Genomic DNA, 17,966 nt, shown 5'->3' on the forward strand with positions numbered 1-17,966 from the left:
TTTTTTTTTTAGTTTTTTTTTTTTTAAAGGGCCTCAAATCTACTTATTATAGTTTAGACTGTGTGAAATGCAAGAAATAATAATTAATGGAGAAATCTAGATGAAAGACAGGTTGCTGGAGGAGGATCTTGTGTTGGTGGAATGTGAAATGTCTACTTGTGTAATCCTCATAAACCCTTTTGTAATATTAGAGTTGGACTCCACGAAACAACTCCCACCTCTCTCTCCTCCCTCAGCCCCGTTGTGGCTCTCCACCCTCAGTTTGTTCTCGTCCTTCAGCCTCCTCAGCTCCACCTCTCGCTCCTCCAGCTGCTTCTGCAGGAGCTGCAGCTCCTCCTATAATGAGAGAAGATGTAAAAGCCTTTATTCTTCAATTCTTGTCAATTTATCTGTGAATCCGCAGAAAAACAGAATCATTTAGTCTAGGTTTTCATTTTTTATCTGCCTTTTCATTTACAAGCTTTTAGTGGCCAGACACATATTGCTAAGCATATACAAACTCATAACGCACGCAAAGTTAACCCATGAAATTAGTACATCACAATAAATGTAATAACAAGGCACCCAACTAATGGCGAACTATTTTTTGGATTATCAAATTAATTGTTTAATCTATCTACTACAAAATAGGCAGAAAAGCCCATCACAAGTTCCATGACTCCAAGGTAATGTCCTGAGATGGCTTATCTTGCTCAACCAATGCTCCTAAACACAAAGAGTTTTAAGTTTAGACATAAAACAGAGAAATGCAGCTAATCCTCACATTTCAGAAGCTCAAGAAGAAGAGAACGACTGTTACCGGGTTATTGCGTTTGTTGTTCATTAATTTCTGTCGAATCATTCCAGCACTACACCATCATTTACAAAGTGACTGTAAAAGGGGAGGGACTCCAGCAATTTAAAACAGAATGGACAAAATCCTAGCCTTCATTTTGAGCCTGTAAGCAGGCTGATGTTAGCATTTAGCTGAAAGCACCTCTTGATCTTGTGTCAAACTTTGGAAAGCTCCTTCAGAGCCACAAAACACATACCATCATTGTTTTAAGTGTATTTCATGTGTTAAAATCATTGGAGTGCCCCTTTAACACAACATTAGTAAGATTTAGTCAGTCAGTAGGTCAGTTAGTTTAACACCCTTATGCTCTATTTAACACACTGTGGGTCTTGTGAGATGATTCAGTGCAAACTCATGAGATTCACTAAACTGTGGACACACCAAAAAAATGGACAAGCATATAAAACTGCCACAAAACGACTCATGAAAAGGTGCTCATAAAACTAACTGTTCAACTTTGAGTGACTGAAGCAAACAGCAGAATTCTGTAAATATGTTGTTTCAGGTCTACAGGTGTTAATACAAACAAAGCTAAAGAGGGGATTTGAACCTGGTACACATCCTGAAACCGGTACAGGTGGAAACACTTACAGCGAGTGTGGTGAAAGTCAGGAAAGCAGTGTGCAGCAGTGGAGAAGGAGCAGGTTTAGAGGATCTTAAGGGCCAGAAAGGAGAAGAGTACAGGCTAGAGATTAAACCTTGTTCACCTCATCGCCACTGAACTGTTCAGTGTTCTGCTTTGGACGCTTGACAGGTTAGCATGTTGCAGAAAGATGTTAAAATCACAGTAGGAAGGGGGGAGGAGGAGCAGAAGAAAGGGGGGGGTACACGAGAAGAGAAATGATGTCATGGAGAAAATCACAAGGCTTTAAACATGTAATGATGCATTTCAAAGGTCAAGAATAAATTCAGATATCACGTCAGCTTTAAATGTAAAGGAATCACGTGTCTACTAAATGAACCTTCAGTAATGACCTGCACACACTCACTTTGGTAGCTTTGAGTTTCTTCTCACACTGCAGTCTTTCATTCTCTATGTCAGTCACCCTGAACCGCAGGTCCGTTACTTCCCGATATAAGCCCTAGGGAAAATAAAAGAACTCCCGTTACCCATTAAACTCAGAGAGAAGCCTGCTCTGGGGAGGTTTATGGACACAATGTGGGAGAGAGTTCTGAAATTTTTTAACAGGGGGAGACTTCCTGCCAAAAGCACCAAACATTATTTTCGGACTCATGTCCCATAGGAGAAAACTTGAGAAGCTCCACACATGGAGACAAATCCTGGACTAAAGGGAAGTGTCATGGTCAATTATTGCAAAAATGCTCAATCAGCAGCAGTGTAGGAGGCCTGAACTTTGGAGAAACTGTCACTAATTGTAATGTGTATAGGAGTACTTTTACATCCTTTTCAAAACAGTCTTTTGAAACTTTGAACTCTAGGCTGTTTTCCTTTAGTTTACACTCCCTTTGTTTACAGGCATAACCATTTATTATATTTTTCAGGATAAAGAAATGGCATCATTTGGCATGTGAGTGGAACTGTACATACACGTTTTATGGAAAAATGTTTTACACAATGCCAGATTGTTTGTGCTTGTGTCCATAGTTACACAAGGTAAAGAAAATTATCTAAAATTTTTATATAAATTTATAATAATTTATTCTTTCTGGTGCTGCAATTTATTTAAAGTTGTTGTGTTGCTGTGATTAGACCCCCCCCATCTCATTTGTGCATTGCAGAATAGTGTCAAGCACAGTAAAAAGTTTTAGTATGCATGCTGACTTTTTTTTGGCACACTTATTGATGTTTATGGATTACTTTTAATAAAAGAATTTGATGATCATTATGCAAGATCTGGAGATACAAGGAGCACTTTCTAATATGATTTCTTAACAGATTTATGAATGTTTATCCTAAACAGACACTGGAAACTGCTCTTGTTGTGACTGAGAAGATCTTTGACACAAAATTAATCAATCAGGTGCTAAAGGTTAAACAAATACAGGCATCAGAATACCTGAGCATTGCTTGGATGGGAACGACATGATGTGTTCTTTAGGGTGTCATTTAAATCTTAATGGGGGCTAAAATAAATACATTCACTTGCATTCAATTCCGTTAACTCCCTTCTGGCTTTAACTGTCTGGAAACACCACTAAATAATATTCACCTACTCTCACAGTGGTGTGGGTGTGGGTGGGGGGTTCTGGCAGGAAACAGCTGCTGGAGCTGTATGGGTGTTTAAGCCTCTTCTGTAACCCTTAAAGAAGTTCACCCTGCACCACATGACAGATCTATGAGTCCTCCAGTGGAGTGAGGCAGACCTTTGTGACTTTACAACAATGACTGTGCTGCTGCCAAGATTCAGAGTCACACATCAAATAAAACAAAGTGCAGGTGCAACTGAGAACTTCTCTGCTATTGCTACGCCATGGACGGGGATGTACCTCATTGTCTATGTGATCTCTCTCCACAGCCGTCAGCTTCAGCTTCAGACTGGACACCTCGGTCATCAGCTCCAGCTTCTGCGTCTCCAGTGCTGTCCGGTTTAACAGCTCCTGCGAAGCACGACACGACATGATAAAGCTGCACTAAAATATTAAGTGGAGAGATCAGAATTTTTCAAACTGGTTAGCTACCTGTTGCAGCAGCTCCTCAGTAGCATTTAGTTTCTCACGATGATGCTCCAGGCAGGTGTCGAGGTCCCGTATCTTTTCACCTTGCACTTCCACCTGGTCTGTTAGAACACTCACCTGGAAAACGGTGAGAGATTAGTTTTATTTACACCAGAAGCTAGAAAGTACAAAGAGTACATATTATAAGGCCACATAATCATCTAAAATATATTAGTTTGATAACAGAAAATGTTTGGAAGATCTTAGTATGCATCCAAATATATACTACTCAAGAACATTAAAAAGGAGCATATTTTTGGAATGGCCATAATAGTTAGATGTTTGGCTCATTGTGGTATTAGCTGAGCTACACAAGAGTTGTGTTGTTTGATTGGTCTGAAGAGTAAAGACAATGCCTATAGGAATGGCTGTGGGAATATACCCCCATATAAGGAATGGAATGTGTGTTTTATTAGACAATTATCCGGTCTAAAGGCAGGATGTTATTTTCTGTGTGGATTGTGATTGCTGGATGTCTCCTGATGGTCGTGGATGGTGTCGGATGGCATTTGGACCAGACTGCGATGGACAGATAGGGAAGTAATTCAGGTGGTAGCTTGGCGGTTTGATTTGTCTCCATGCCGACTACGGAGACGTTACCAGGAGACAGGAGTAGTACTGCAGGAGACGAGGTCAAGGTTGTTTGTGTATGACAAGACTGAGAAGTTGTCTCATCGAAATTGCAGAAGTACAGCTCGATCCTTGGAAATTGACTTCCACCGAGTTCACTTCCATCCAACCAGGCTGTTAGGAATTGACTTTATGATGATGGTAGGAGAGCCAGAAGACCGGTCACAGGTCCTGTTCTCACTGGAGAACACAGTACCGGCAACTTCATTACTGGAAGCCAGTTGTCAGACCGTTTGCAGGTGCTGTTGACGATGACTTCATCTTAATGCAAGATAATAGCCATCCTCACACAGCTCGGGTCTTCATGACCTTCTTTGAGGATGAAGGTGTATCTGTGATGGATTGGCCGGCCAGGTCTCCTGAATTAAACCCAATCAAGCATGTCTAGGACACGCAATCCAAGTGTGTTAGAGGCAGAGAACATCCTCCAGATAATGTTCAAAGCCTTACCAATGTCTTAGTTGAAGAATGACAGGACATTCCCCCAAATGTGCGGTAACAAGAAATATTATTTGAACTATGTCTGTTCTTTTAATTTATCTGATTTAAACATTTCCAGGACAGACCCAAACCATCAATGGATTAATTCTACTAACATGTATTATCTGTGTAGGAAAAGCTTCATATATCTTATTCCTCTGTGTCATAGAGCTCCACTGTTACTACTAAACTACTAAACTAATAATTTGTTCCTAATCACCAAACTTTCTTGAATATCTGAGATCTCTTGAGTAGTTTTTTCAATGTTCTGCTGACTAACAGCCAAATACACAAATCAACAAACAGGACAGTGAACACTTTGGAAGAGGTAATCAAGAAGAAAAGAACTCAAGAACAGTACTACTTAATTGCCTATTCAAGAGCACTTGCTCTGCTGTTTTGTAGCTACAATTAACAGTTCTGCTCACAAACCTGAAGGATGAGACACTCTTTGTCACTCTCCAGTCGTGACAGACGTTCTTGGTAGACTGCTTCTGAGCCATGGCCGTTTGTCTGAAATTAGAAACAATATGTTCTGATTTGTGTTGTCTGAACAAGTAGCTGCATCAGTTAAATAATGTTTTAGACTGTTATTTCTTTTGAGATGAGAGCCCATGAAAAAAAATGAGGAAAAAGGCCTTTAGCTGTCATGTTGAAATAAGGGTCTGGCTGAGGAGTCCAAATCAAAATACACACCAGCCTTGAGCAACATAGATTTTCTAAAGGGCACATACCACTAAAGTGTATGACCATATAACCTCCCTGACTGACATGAACTCACATGGTTTTCCCTAAAAAATAAAACTAAAAATTAGAGCAGATATGCGAGTTGAGCCTTCAGAGAAACATGTGAGGGTCAATAGTGCTCTCACATGCAAGCGATTTGAAAATTGAATCAAAAGCAAACTCTTCTCTCAAATATCACACATGGAGAGACAAGAAAAACAAGAGCCTCAGCCTGAGTCAATGTGAGTTTGGAAGATGGAAACTATTTGCAGCGGGACTCGTATAGAAATTCCATCATTCAGAAAGCACGTCATAACAGCACTTTTACAATAAACAGTCACGAGTCACGGTATAGACAATGGAGCACGATCAAGAGATGCAAAGCAGATCAGAAGGTAATTCATCCCAGGCTATGTCTTACATGCAACAACACTGATATTACCATACACAGACATGAGCACGAATTGGTTAAAAAATAAATAAATAAAACTTTGGCTATAAGAGTCATGATGAAATTCTTCTTTGACAAGAAGCGTCAGAGAACCCATTTATACTTCATGCATCGGATTAGCGGATATCAAAAAAGCAAAGTGTAAATATGGATTGAAATCAGATAACGCAAACAACGTGAGGAAGTGGTTTGAGATAAATTCTATCCAGATGTTGCAAAGGTGTAAATGGATCTACTTCTACAAGACACATACATAATATTAACTCTTCCAAAGTGCAACGTCAGCGAGCGCTTTTGTGGAAATAGTCTGCGATAACAACAGCTGAAGTTAAACTGGAATTGTACTGAAGTTAGCGATCGTTCGTCCAATCAATGAATGATCTGTGTGTGAGAGCGTAAAGTGAATGACTGCCTGCCTGACTTTTGTTTTGCTAGTAGACAGCATGTATAATGTGTATATAAGTTTTTTCATTCTTTAGAATGGTGCAGTTGTATAATGCTCCATTCACAAGTTCAGTAAATCCTGCCTGAAAACACATCTTTTTAAACTGGCATATCCCGCGTGATCACTCTTTTTCAATCTTTGTTTCCAGTTGTTATGTACCCTGATTTTATGTTATTATAGTTGTTAATTTTATCGATTATTGCTGTACTGTTTTATTATGTTTTGTGAGGTGAGCTTGAGTGTTCAGAAAGGCGCCTATAAATAAAATGTATTATTATTATTATTAGTTACAGCACCTGCCGCACAAGCAACATTATGCAAAGAGCCAAGACTATTATTATTATTATTTTAAAGAATCAGAGCGGTGAATCCACCAAAGGATTGTGCAGCTCTTGCTGCTGCTAAACCTGCACAAATAAGACAAAAAGTAACCAAGTTATTCTCAAAGCAGCCACAAACATACGTTTGGCGCAAACAAGGCCCCATTCTATGCAAATGAGCTTAATTGCAAACAAAGTACAATTCACAAACGATAGCCACACGCAGTTGGAGTGAAATTATTAGCATTTTCAGAGAGTTGGTGGTAACTGAAGCACATTTATAAGGGGGTGTCACACCCATGCTTTCCTGTGATTATAGCATCGGGGATTGTAGCCAGGTGAAGCAATAGCGCATTACAGCACATCATGTGCACACAGATAGCACAGACAGTAGAATGAAACTGGGAAACAACATAAAACCAAGTGCTGTGATGTGAGAAGCAGCGACCATCGTTACGCACTTTAACAGTCCAGTGCAGAGTAGAAAAAACAGCTCTCCATGAGCCCAGATGCAATAACCGCACGGATCATCCCAAATAACAATTACTAAAAAAAGAGAAATATCCCACAGACAGAAAGGAATGAAAGAGCAGAAGGAAGTTAATAGATAACTGGAACAGTTAGAAGTAGAATACTTCTCTTTCTAATCAAACATTTTAAGATACGAGTGAAAGGTTTTGGTCTTGCAGCTGGATTTATGAAATTCAACTGTCTGTGGAAATTCTCACTCATCCAGATCATAGTTGTCCAAGAAAGGTTCAAATCAACTGGGCTTGTTTAAAGATACATGAATATGTTTCACCTCATTTTCACTTAAATGTTGCTTAACCATGTTGTGTGATATGCTACTTTGGTACACTTTACGAACAAATATTACTAGAACTACAGAAAATTGCAGATCAACATTTAAAATTGCACTGAGCTGCAAAACATTATGGGCATGTTTTTGCTGTAATATCATAAGTGCAATGTCTTTTGTGAATCAGACCCTGAGACAGGACAAATAGCAAATGATGCAATATTCTTCCAACCCCTTCTTTGTGGATTTTTTTCTTTGAGTCTGGTTAGCACAAACCATAACAGCAAATAAGAAGTACAAAATTACTGTGAAGGTGTTACACTTCCTTTTACAGACTCAAATACATAAAACAGCCAAAAAATTAAACGAATATCTTTAACAAAGACTAAACAGCACTTTATAAATGGACTTTTTACCAATCGTCCATGCAGCCACTCTGCCAGTCCCTCTGCAGTGGAATCAGGGATCTGACATCGCAGGTTGTCCCTCTCCTCGTTGTCCATGAGCTCCAGCGCTCCCCGCAGGTCCTCCAGGAGGTGCAGCACCCGAAGGCCACCCAAGAAAGGTGAAGTGGGCGACTGGCAGTCAAACAGCCCGTTGGAGTAGTCCATGGCCTTGGAGCCTGTGGAGGAGGAGGGGAGGACTTTATTTCATACAAATCATAAAGTGGAGCTGTGAAATAACAATAGCTCATCAGGTTGGCAGGCTGCTCAAAACAAAAATCTAATTCTCATAGACAAACTGGCAGGCTTTGACAAAAGCTGATCCGTGGATGTGGTTACAAAGCTGCAAATTTGAGATTTTTATGTAACTGTATGTTTACTTCTTTTTTCAGAACTTGGAAGTTATGTCTGTCACCACATGCCACCAAATGTCTTCATCTGGTGTGGGTGCCGTTAAATAAACAGAGAAGATACACAAGACTCTGTGTAGTTTCATGACTACAGCTACGTGTACACACACAGAAATATAGCATACGCATTATTTTCAGATCTACAAGTTGCGCAGGGTTTTGGAACCTCAAACACTGGAAGATAGGGTGCCTGATTTCCTCTCTCACATTAAGACAAAGATGAATGTAGACAAGCCCTTAATCATATGTTCGCATATAAATACTTCTCTCTAATCCACCGGTTTTTCAGTTTAAAAGAACAATTTCATTGCAGACAGCTTTGGCCATTTACAGCTCCTGTGTTACCATTAATTCATCACATATAACAAATCACATTAATATATCAACAGGCTTACTCACATGTACTGTGCACAGTGTGGTATAAAGCACATACTGTTATTATATTTACAAGTTCATGTTTATTAAGTTTACGTGGGGGAAATCTGTTTACAATCTACAGCACACTTGACTTGCATCTAGAAACTATGTTGTTGGTCACATGGAACATGCATGTTCAGTGTTTTACCTCTTTGTTCAGATGCATGTCTATTTACATCTTACTGTAAATTGTTCTGTGGGTAAGTACACTGACAGCAACTTAAAATCAGAGTTTAATTCCTTGTATGTGTACACATACTTGGCCAATAAATCGGATTCTGATCGTTTATACATCTGGTCTCCGAAGTCTGGGTGTAATTCATAGTGGCATATTCAGACATAATTCAAAATTAGGTGACAGCATACAGCACTCCTTACAGTAATTAAGTAGACTATTTGAATTCTGATTAAATTTGCATCATGATTGGTCAATGGTCTAATACATAACGCCAACACCCAACAGGAGAACGTTTTACATGTTATCCACTCGCTCCACATTTACTGATCTATTCATTAAAAGGCAAAAATAACTGCCAAGGGCATTGCAGCTGATAATTACTGCTGTTTACATGTCATTTAATAAAGTATTTTAATTAAAAATGCTTCTATCATACATCATTTCCACTGAGAGCATTCAGTTTTTTAAGAGACTCATACTTTTACAGAGGACACAGAGCATCTTTTAGCAATAACTGAACTCCTACTCAAACTAACATTTCAGCAACAGTATAATAACTATATTTAAGGTACTTATGGCTATTCTCTCCACCCATGCATAAACACAAACACACACACTCCTGCAAACATAGCGGGCAAGCAAATGTTTACAGGGATTGTATCAAAACATCATGTGACACAGTATAAGCAAATAATGGCAATTAAATCTCCTCCTGTATCTGTGAAAAACAGATTGTCTGATTTTTCTTGGAAGCAAATGCAGCAGCGTGTTGACTGAACTCGAGTGCACGATGTTCCCATCGTGTGCTCTGGCCTACTCCACACCATCTGTCATCTGTCTTAAATGTCAGCCATAATGAAGATGTCCAACGGTAACAAAGAGCGAGATAAATTAATAAATATCCAAACAAGCATGGCTTCCCCACAGTAGCCAGGGAGTGGGGCTTGACGACGGCTGTGGTTTCTGCGAAAACAGGGGGGAGTGGGGGATGTCATGTGATCAGCTGCCTCGCTCCCATTGGAAAGGTCAGCGCTATAATTACACACATCAGCGGAAAAGTAGGGACTCCGAAACTGAAGCCTGCTCTGCTCATCTGCAGCGGCACATGTACCCAGAGCGTGGCCAAAAGTTCCCAGGCAGGAGTTTGTATTCCAAACTCACAGAGCTTGAATAATCATTAGTTTCCGTCACTGCGGGGACAATGGAAACTTGCTTTCATTTCTCATGATGGAGGAATGCAGTGGAGGCAGAAAGGGCAGTGATCTAGCAGCACAATTTCAGCATTATTCCAAACTTTTATGTATATTCAGAAGGACTAAATTAAACTGCTGGTAGAAGTGGAAGGAGAAGGGCACATTGTGTTACCGTAGTATTCCCAGCTTGCAATCCAATGGATTCCAGATGTGGCTAGAGCCCATAGTATGCCATGCCCACTTCAAAAAAGTGATATAGCCAGGTCTTAAAGTCTAAGTGTACAATGTGGTTACCTGCTATGATGCCATCCATTTGCTCCAAGGCTGCAGCCAACATCTCACTGGCATCAGACATCATCTTCTACTCAATGAATCTGAAAGAGAAAAGAAGAGAGTTAAGCAAAAGAAACAAGGGGGAAAAGACAGCAAGGATCCATAAAGAACTCTGCCAAAGCTAAGCCATTAAAGAATAACAGAGTCTACTTTATATTCCACCAGACTACAGACAGGGGGTTCCCCAAAATGTACAGTAGCCAGCATGATGGGAAAAGTAGGCGGCTATGGCTGCAGCAGCGAGTCTTTTTCTATATTTTTACCAATTCATAAACAAACCCTAATTATGTGTTTATGAAAGTGAGACAAGTAAAAATCAAAAGGCCTTTATTCAAAACAGGAAAGTAGCCATCCTCCAAAAGGTTTAAGTATTGTAAATTTAAAAAAGAGGATGAGGTAAAAGTATCTCAACTAGTTTAGAAAAGTGGAAATTTGATCATCTAAAGTAGATTTTTAATGACAACCGGGCAAGAAGGCTGAATAAGACTTTGTGATAGGATCAAAAGCTCTATAACAACCACTAAAACCAAACTAAAGACCACAACAGCTCACTAAAGTTAACATCACATCAGTCAGTAGACTCTTTAGACATTTTGTGACATTTACATATAAAAGTCAACACAGAAGTGATTAGATGGACATTCAGCTGATGGAAATGACTTAACAAGTATAGTCATTTTCATACAGATTCAAAGTCAAACTGGGGTGAGAAGACTGAAACTAATGTACTAATGTGCAGCGTTAAGCACAGTCTGAAAAAGAAATCTTTAAACTAATGGCTTCAGGTTGTTTCAAACACAAAACAAGAAAGAAAACTGTAGGTTGTTCATAATCTGAGCTGCAACTATTATTTTTATTACTGATTAATCTGTACCTGTAACTGAATATTTTCATAGCCTCAGTTGACATATTCAAACCGCTTTGTTTTGGCTGACCCATAGTCTTAATCGGGTACAATCAATCATTTTATCCCTAATTCCAGATTGTGTTCATTTCTTTCTTTTTATGTTACAGTATACTGAATATTCTTGAGTTTTGGACTGTCATTCAGACAAAACAAGTAATTCAAGACGCAAACTTGGGATTTAGGAAACTGCGATTGTCACCATTTTCTGACATTTTACAGAGCAGACCAGACAAATCAATAATCAACATAATTGTTAGTTTCAACCCTAAAATTATTTTCACTGTTAAGAACATTGATTTGTTCCTGTACAAGCATCCCTTTCATACTACAAAGCCGGCCTGCATGTTTTTACATTTCTAAATAAAAAAAACAGAACTGAGTTATCACTAATCCAGTTATGGCACAAGCTCTCATTGTTCCTTTTTCAAATGACTGCCGCATTTAATTAACCCGGCAGTCTGTGCCACAACAAAACTGGCTGCCTGAGAGACAAAAAACAAAGTGATCTCCATGACTTATTACCCAGCAGGCCTTATTTCCGGTGGCCGTGCAGTCTCGGGTGCTCATGGGCAGGCTCCTATCTGGAATAATGGCACTATTCTCCCAGGGGTCTCAGGCCTCGTAGCATTGGCATGCTTGGCATCTCAAACTTCCATAACAAAATTGTACAGCATCCTTGTGACTGCTGAATTCAAACACTTGTCACATGTCTCTCCTTTGCTTGTACTGACCAATTATCACTTCAAACTAAATCTGATTTAAAGGGGCTGAGATGGTATACAGTATGCAGAGACAGCAGCTGAAGCCCAGAACTAACAACATAAAAACAGTGGCTCTACTTGTTCCCGTGGTAGGGGGCAGGCACAGCAGGGTTTACTTCATTTCCTCCCTCTCTGGGGTCACAGTGTCACACCCAGCAGGGTAAAATGTGGACATTAAGGGCATAATTAAACCAATGGCTTCAATTTGAGCTGGCGGTTGCTGTTAAAACACAAAGGGCCTTAAGTGCTTTGTTGCCTAATTTCAACAATACACTGCACAGAAGGGGTGGAAAGTTTCTTCCAAAACATCATCCACACTGCTGTTTATTTGCATCACTCAACAACCATATTACTAAGACTGACTATGAAGAGAATTATGGTGATGTAGATGCACACATGAACCTTTTCATGTCATTTAAAGCAAGACTATACATGCCTTCTGGTAAATAAGCCAGAAAATACCTTGGATTTCAAAATAAAACAACCTGCTTTCCAATTAAATTTTAAAGCTCCCATGGGATATTCAGGGTGGAAGAGCGCCAAAGATACATATTTTACTACTAATGCTTCTTGATGGAAAACCATGGCTCACTCTCACCAGGGTGGAAGCTGTATTTGGTCAGCTGCTTGTTGATGGGGTGCCATGGGGGAAACCTACAGTTTGTTCCCTTTTCCAAAAAGAGATGCTTCTTTGTTGAGAATCCGTGTGACTGCAGAAAACAACATATTGCATGATGTGACGCTCTCATACTAAACTATCTTGTACTTCTGGTCATGGCTCAACCACGGGTGTTAAAAAAGGATGAATGAGAACATTTTAGGATCAAACAAATCTTAGTTTGTTACCAGAGTTGAGGCTGAGCTCATCCTGTCTCTGCTGTCTTGTGATGAAAGCCACGGCTGGTATTACGAGGTTCATGAGAAATATTCAGGGAAAAGTAGGGCATCTTATCAGTCTCATCATTTATGTCTGAGCAAGAATCATACCCGCAATTACATGTAATTTTGTGCTGGTCATGTGGCAGAAAATGACACTGCCACATAAACTAGTCTGTCCATTCTTCAAGACTCATAACACCAGACCCTTTAAAATGCCAGGCAGAGACATTTTCCACTTCTCTTCACATCAGTAATGAGCAGGTCGTCAATGAAGAACTTTTTGACCGAAACCTCAAGAGAAAAGCCAACAGATGAGGGTCCAGCTCTACAGCCATGTGAAGAAGTGTCTGTAATGATGATTGATAACGCCGCACAGTGTAGGAGTAAGCACTGCACACATTCCTTAGCAGGTTTAGTTCTCCCAAAAACCAAACACTAATGCCTGGTACTGCCACCCCCCCCCCCCCCCCCCCCCCCCCTGTGACCCCCCCTTCCTCCTTCCACCCCTCAGACGAAACCATGAGTACTACAAAGACATCAGGCTGGTGGTATTTTTCTGTTAATTAATGCCAATTAACACCCTGAAAAGACCAAAACCAATGATTGATCCTACAAGCAAGCATCTTTACACGATGGGGCTTGTGAGATTTGCTGAAACATGATGGATGAATAGAAAAGCATTGCCCATGTATTAATGTCATGACAATATAACTTCTCATTAGCTATCCTTAGCTTACCGTGTGTGACAAGTAGAAAATGTTAATGAAGACATGAATAAAAGGACTAATGACGGCTTCTTCAAATTGACTTCTTTGTCCCAAACTACATCATTGCATGTTCTGAATGCACTTTGTTTGAGACTTGAACCAGCAGGCTAACAGTGTTAAACCACATTAAAAACACAATTCACTTGTGGTTCGCAACAGAACATCCACACAAATTAAATTTTTTTTTTTAATTGCATCAACGCCTTGTATCTAAAATGTATCTGACAGAAGTAATATTTCCAAATCTATTTTATAGAAAGACAAATCTGTTTTCTAATGAGGTAAAGTGGCTTTAACGTCAACCAGATGAGAAGAAGAGATATGGAGGGGGAGGGACAGTGCATCTGAAAAGAAAATAGCCTGGGATTACTTGACCCTATGCTGAGTGGTCTGGCTCTAAAACACACACAGACATATATAGGCTTCTCACACTCACACACACACACACACACACACACACCCCACTAGTGTCCTTCCATCTGTGGTACAGATGTGCATTTCAGAATGGTCATGGTTGTCATAATATGTGTGATAGTATGGTGGACAATACACTTGCTTCTTGGATAAAAACTGAAATTATCTTGCAGAATTTTTGAATCTATAAATCTAAAGAAGTCCCAATAATTTGCTTTTCACTGGTTTTTATTATTCTCCTTACAGCTGTTTGTTTTTTCTTCCTGCTGATGGTTTCAAATGAAATCCCCTTTAAGATTGTTAACAAAGGCATCCCACAAGGCTCAATAGTAGCTCCATTGCTATTCACATAAAGTATAAGTATCTGCTTTCCAGCTTCACATTGTAAAGTTGATGATCCTATCTTGTATGCTATCAGCACCACTAACAAACATTTTCTCAATTAATAGTTTTGTCGATAAAATGTCAGAAAACTGGGAAGAAAAGCCTGTCACAATGTCATTAAATGTGTTGTTTTGTCTGACTAACAAACCCAAAAATACTTAATAATGTATGTAAGACCAAGGAGGAAGCAGCAAATTCTCACATATGAGAACCGGGAACCATCTCGTGTTTGTCATTTCTGTTTCAAAAATTACGCTTAACACTTAATTTCATTTTATTATAATTTTATTATTTGATTAATCAAATCAAATTAATCTAATGATTACAGCACTACAAAGGACGCTTTCTCCGGGTCGTAGTCTGCCTTCTGTCTGCCCACTTTAAATAGCTTAATCACTCTCATGTCTCTATTCATGCAAATGATTTATCAGCAGATTGTCGTCATCAACTAAAAACTGAATTAAGCTAGAATACAGAGCTGTTTCTCATTCCAAAACAGAAAATTATTCAGCATACTTTGTGCATGTGTTGCTGCCACTGCTCTTAAAACTACTGGTCTCCAGTGCCTTTTAATTCTTTACTCCAGATAATTATTTAACATATTACCAAAAGAAATGTCAGATTTTACTGCATCCAGAAGTACCAGTACTTTTGTGTTTTAAATGACAAAGCTTTGCTATCCTTAGTGACCATCCCACAATGACAGTGGAAAGCAGCATAAGATAGTTTACAAAGTTATGGTCTTTGTTGACGAGACATTTTGATTTCAACAAGAATTTCTAATTAAATAAAATCAACTAAACTATCGGTGGTATTAGCGAAAGTAGTGGTGTCAGTAGGTGTGGTTGCAGTAAAAAGAGCTGTAGTGATGATGTAGCATAGTTCTAATTGCAGTATTTTCGGACAATACTAAATCTATACTAAAAATTGGTGTTCATTATTGAGTGATCTGTCAGTTTATTTCCCTGATGAATTGTTTTGTATATTGAAAATATGAAAATAGTTAAAAAGGTCAAATGCCAAGGGCATGTCTTCAAATGTACTGTTCTGTCTGTTCACCAGTCCAACAACCATATATTTAAAGATATTCAATTAATTGACTAATTGTTTCAGCTCTAACCTCAATTAGATGCAGTACAGTAGTTATAGTTACAGTAGTACTTTCTGAGGGACCGTGGGCATGAAGCATGACATGAACTTCAAACCCAAGTGAAATCCAACCAGCAGTCAAACACCCCGCCTTCTGTTTACACTTCCCCCCTGAGAGATGGTCAGGTGGACTTTTAGTTTGGGCTGCTGTGAGGTCAGACTGTTTGACAGAAACATCAAAGCACAGACTTTAAACTAGTGCTTTATTTCTCACTGCAGCAGTTGTACAAAACAACTCTTTGTCTTTCAGAGACTCACATGATACTGATCCAACGTTACTGCAGTTTTTCCATGTGGCCCCCAACTACATCACAGTCAGAAATCACATTGGAGTGGGGGGATAAAGAGGATTGTGGAAAGGGGCAGGAGGAACTGCGTAACAGCTCACAGCAAGCCAGGAAAAACTCCCTTTCATTGCTTTTGTTATCAAGGTCTTAGCACAGAAGCAGGCCTTTCTGAGTTTGAAGTCTTATTTAGGGCACATTTCCACAGTTGTTGCTGTAAACTTAGACTCACAAGATAAGCAAAATACTGCAAATGAGTTAAACCATAAACAGGCTTGAAACAGAGGCATCCCCACACTCAGGAAGACCTTCACTCAGTCCTGTCAGGAAGCATTTCCTGGCACATTCTGGAGAAATGTCTTCCTCTTTGTCAGAAATCGCCATTTCCCAGCACTGACTCTACCAGCAAAACTAAAACACTTGCACAGCTCATACATAAAAACTGGGCCTTTAATTATATTCCTGCGAGACAACTGTTTCAGATTAAGTTAAGGATTTTAATTTAATTTCAGAAGCACGTAAACATCCCAATATATCATGGGATTTAAAAGTGACACCTCCCTTCTTTCAAAAGAAGCCACCACAAGAGTACTGTACCAAGAATGCAAGGAATGCAAATGTCAAGTAAAAGGTGGCTGACATAGAAAGGCCGCCGTTGATTTTCTTGACACGTGGCTTCAAGACAAATAATAATCTAAAAACTAGAAAATGTTGGGGTCTGTGCCATGTTGATCTGGCAGGCCAAGTGCACTGCTAATACAAACTAGAGCCTCTTCACCTGAAGGAGCAACAAATAAATGCTTGTTGCCTGAGCAAACAAGATGATTGGTGACACGAGATTAGACTTATTTATTTCAACAATCACCTACCAATGTCAAAGTGCGTTTTATTATGCTTGTTCTGCCACTGCAATATCAAGATATGGCTGTGCAAGCAAGTGTGCAACAGCATGGGTTTTCTGAGCAGCCAGCCATTAGCCCTGAGAGTGTGGCAGGATACAAATATGGTTATTGTCAGAGAAGGAAATCAAATCCTTTGTTATGCTTTCAGTTCTCTGCCTGGAGGCCAAGACATCATTAGACGTATGCAGAGTGGAGGGCTGCCAGGAGGTCATGCAGCGCCTCAGGAAGGAGGTTTTTCCTGAACAACTGTATACTACAGAGGTTTATCCAAACAAAGGCTGCAGAAGACTGATAATGAAAGAAGCTGACACTGGACCAGACGCAACTTTAAAGTGCTGGCTTTGTCTCTCTGCTACTGCACTTTGTACAGTAAATGGTAGTAGGGGCCAAACTGAGTGTGACTGGAGGTTCACTACAGTGATTCACTGTTTGGCTTTTTACATAAAAGGGAAATGTGATGCATAAATGATCTCTGGTTAAATTAAAACAACGTGTTTGCATACAAAGTTAGCCTAATTCAACTCACTGAAAGAAACTACAATGCCCTGACAGGTACAAAATATGAGGATATATCACTTATATAATGTGAATTAGTAGGTTTTACATGTATGATTTTTGTTAATAAGAAGCTGTTGGCTTGGTTGAGTAGTAAAATGATTCTACAATAAACAAAAACATACCATTATAAAAAAATTGCAAGTGATGTTGCAAGTTTTTCTGATACCAAAGGAAGAAAATAAAATAATAGCGTCAATGAAATAAAACAATGAACAATAATAACTACCCTCTAATGTCTTCTTTTTCACCACAGATGCCATATTGTAACTTTACCCTTAGAAAATAAATTACATATTTGATTTTACTACCAAGGGAAAATGAGTTAGCTAACAACTTTGTTAGATACTTTATATCCAATAGAAAAGAATAAAAACTGGAAAACTATGCGGTTTTGTATTGAGTTTTAACACAGAGTAGCCCAACAGTCTAACGAAGCTTGCTCAAAGAAGCCGACAAAACTAACTTTATTTTCGAAAGTTCATTTAAACTTCTGTGAACTTACGGTTTTCGACCAAGAAACGTTAGAGAAGGTGTCCTGCAGTCTCCAATAGTTTTCCTCCAAACACTTCGGCCACTTTTCACAGGAGCTCCATGATCAGCGTTCAACTTCCCATTGAACGTCTCT

The 17,966-nt window shown here is 39.3% G+C and overlaps 1 protein-coding gene across 3 annotated transcripts in view; it reads right to left on the reverse strand.

Moving 5' to 3' along the window:
- Positions 1 to 17,966, reverse strand: part of LOC123984672 (liprin-beta-1-like) — a 35,715-nt gene that overhangs the window by 16,564 nt on the left and 1,185 nt on the right. Inside the window, exons 1-9 of one of the 3 annotated variants that reach the window (XM_046071694.1) lie at positions 17,844 to 17,966; positions 10,298 to 10,377; positions 7,779 to 7,984; positions 5,054 to 5,134; positions 3,476 to 3,589; positions 3,284 to 3,394; positions 1,825 to 1,917; positions 1,543 to 1,581; positions 219 to 336 (exon numbers count right to left, since the gene is read on the reverse strand). In XM_046071694.1, coding sequence (XP_045927650.1) covers positions 219 to 336; positions 1,543 to 1,581; positions 1,825 to 1,917; positions 3,284 to 3,394; positions 3,476 to 3,589; positions 5,054 to 5,134; positions 7,779 to 7,984; positions 10,298 to 10,361 — 826 coding nt within the window. In that variant the 5' untranslated portion in view covers positions 10,362 to 10,377; positions 17,844 to 17,966. The remainder of the gene's footprint in view (positions 1 to 218; positions 337 to 1,542; positions 1,582 to 1,824; positions 1,918 to 3,283; positions 3,395 to 3,475; positions 3,590 to 5,053; positions 5,135 to 7,778; positions 7,985 to 10,297; positions 10,378 to 17,843) is intronic. The other 2 variants (XM_046071695.1, XM_046071696.1) reach the window with 2 other exon arrangements.

This window comes from Micropterus dolomieu, linkage group LG16 (genome assembly GCF_021292245.1).
Source record: "Micropterus dolomieu isolate WLL.071019.BEF.003 ecotype Adirondacks linkage group LG16, ASM2129224v1, whole genome shotgun sequence".
Lineage (NCBI taxonomy): Eukaryota > Metazoa > Chordata > Actinopteri > Centrarchiformes > Centrarchidae > Micropterus > Micropterus dolomieu.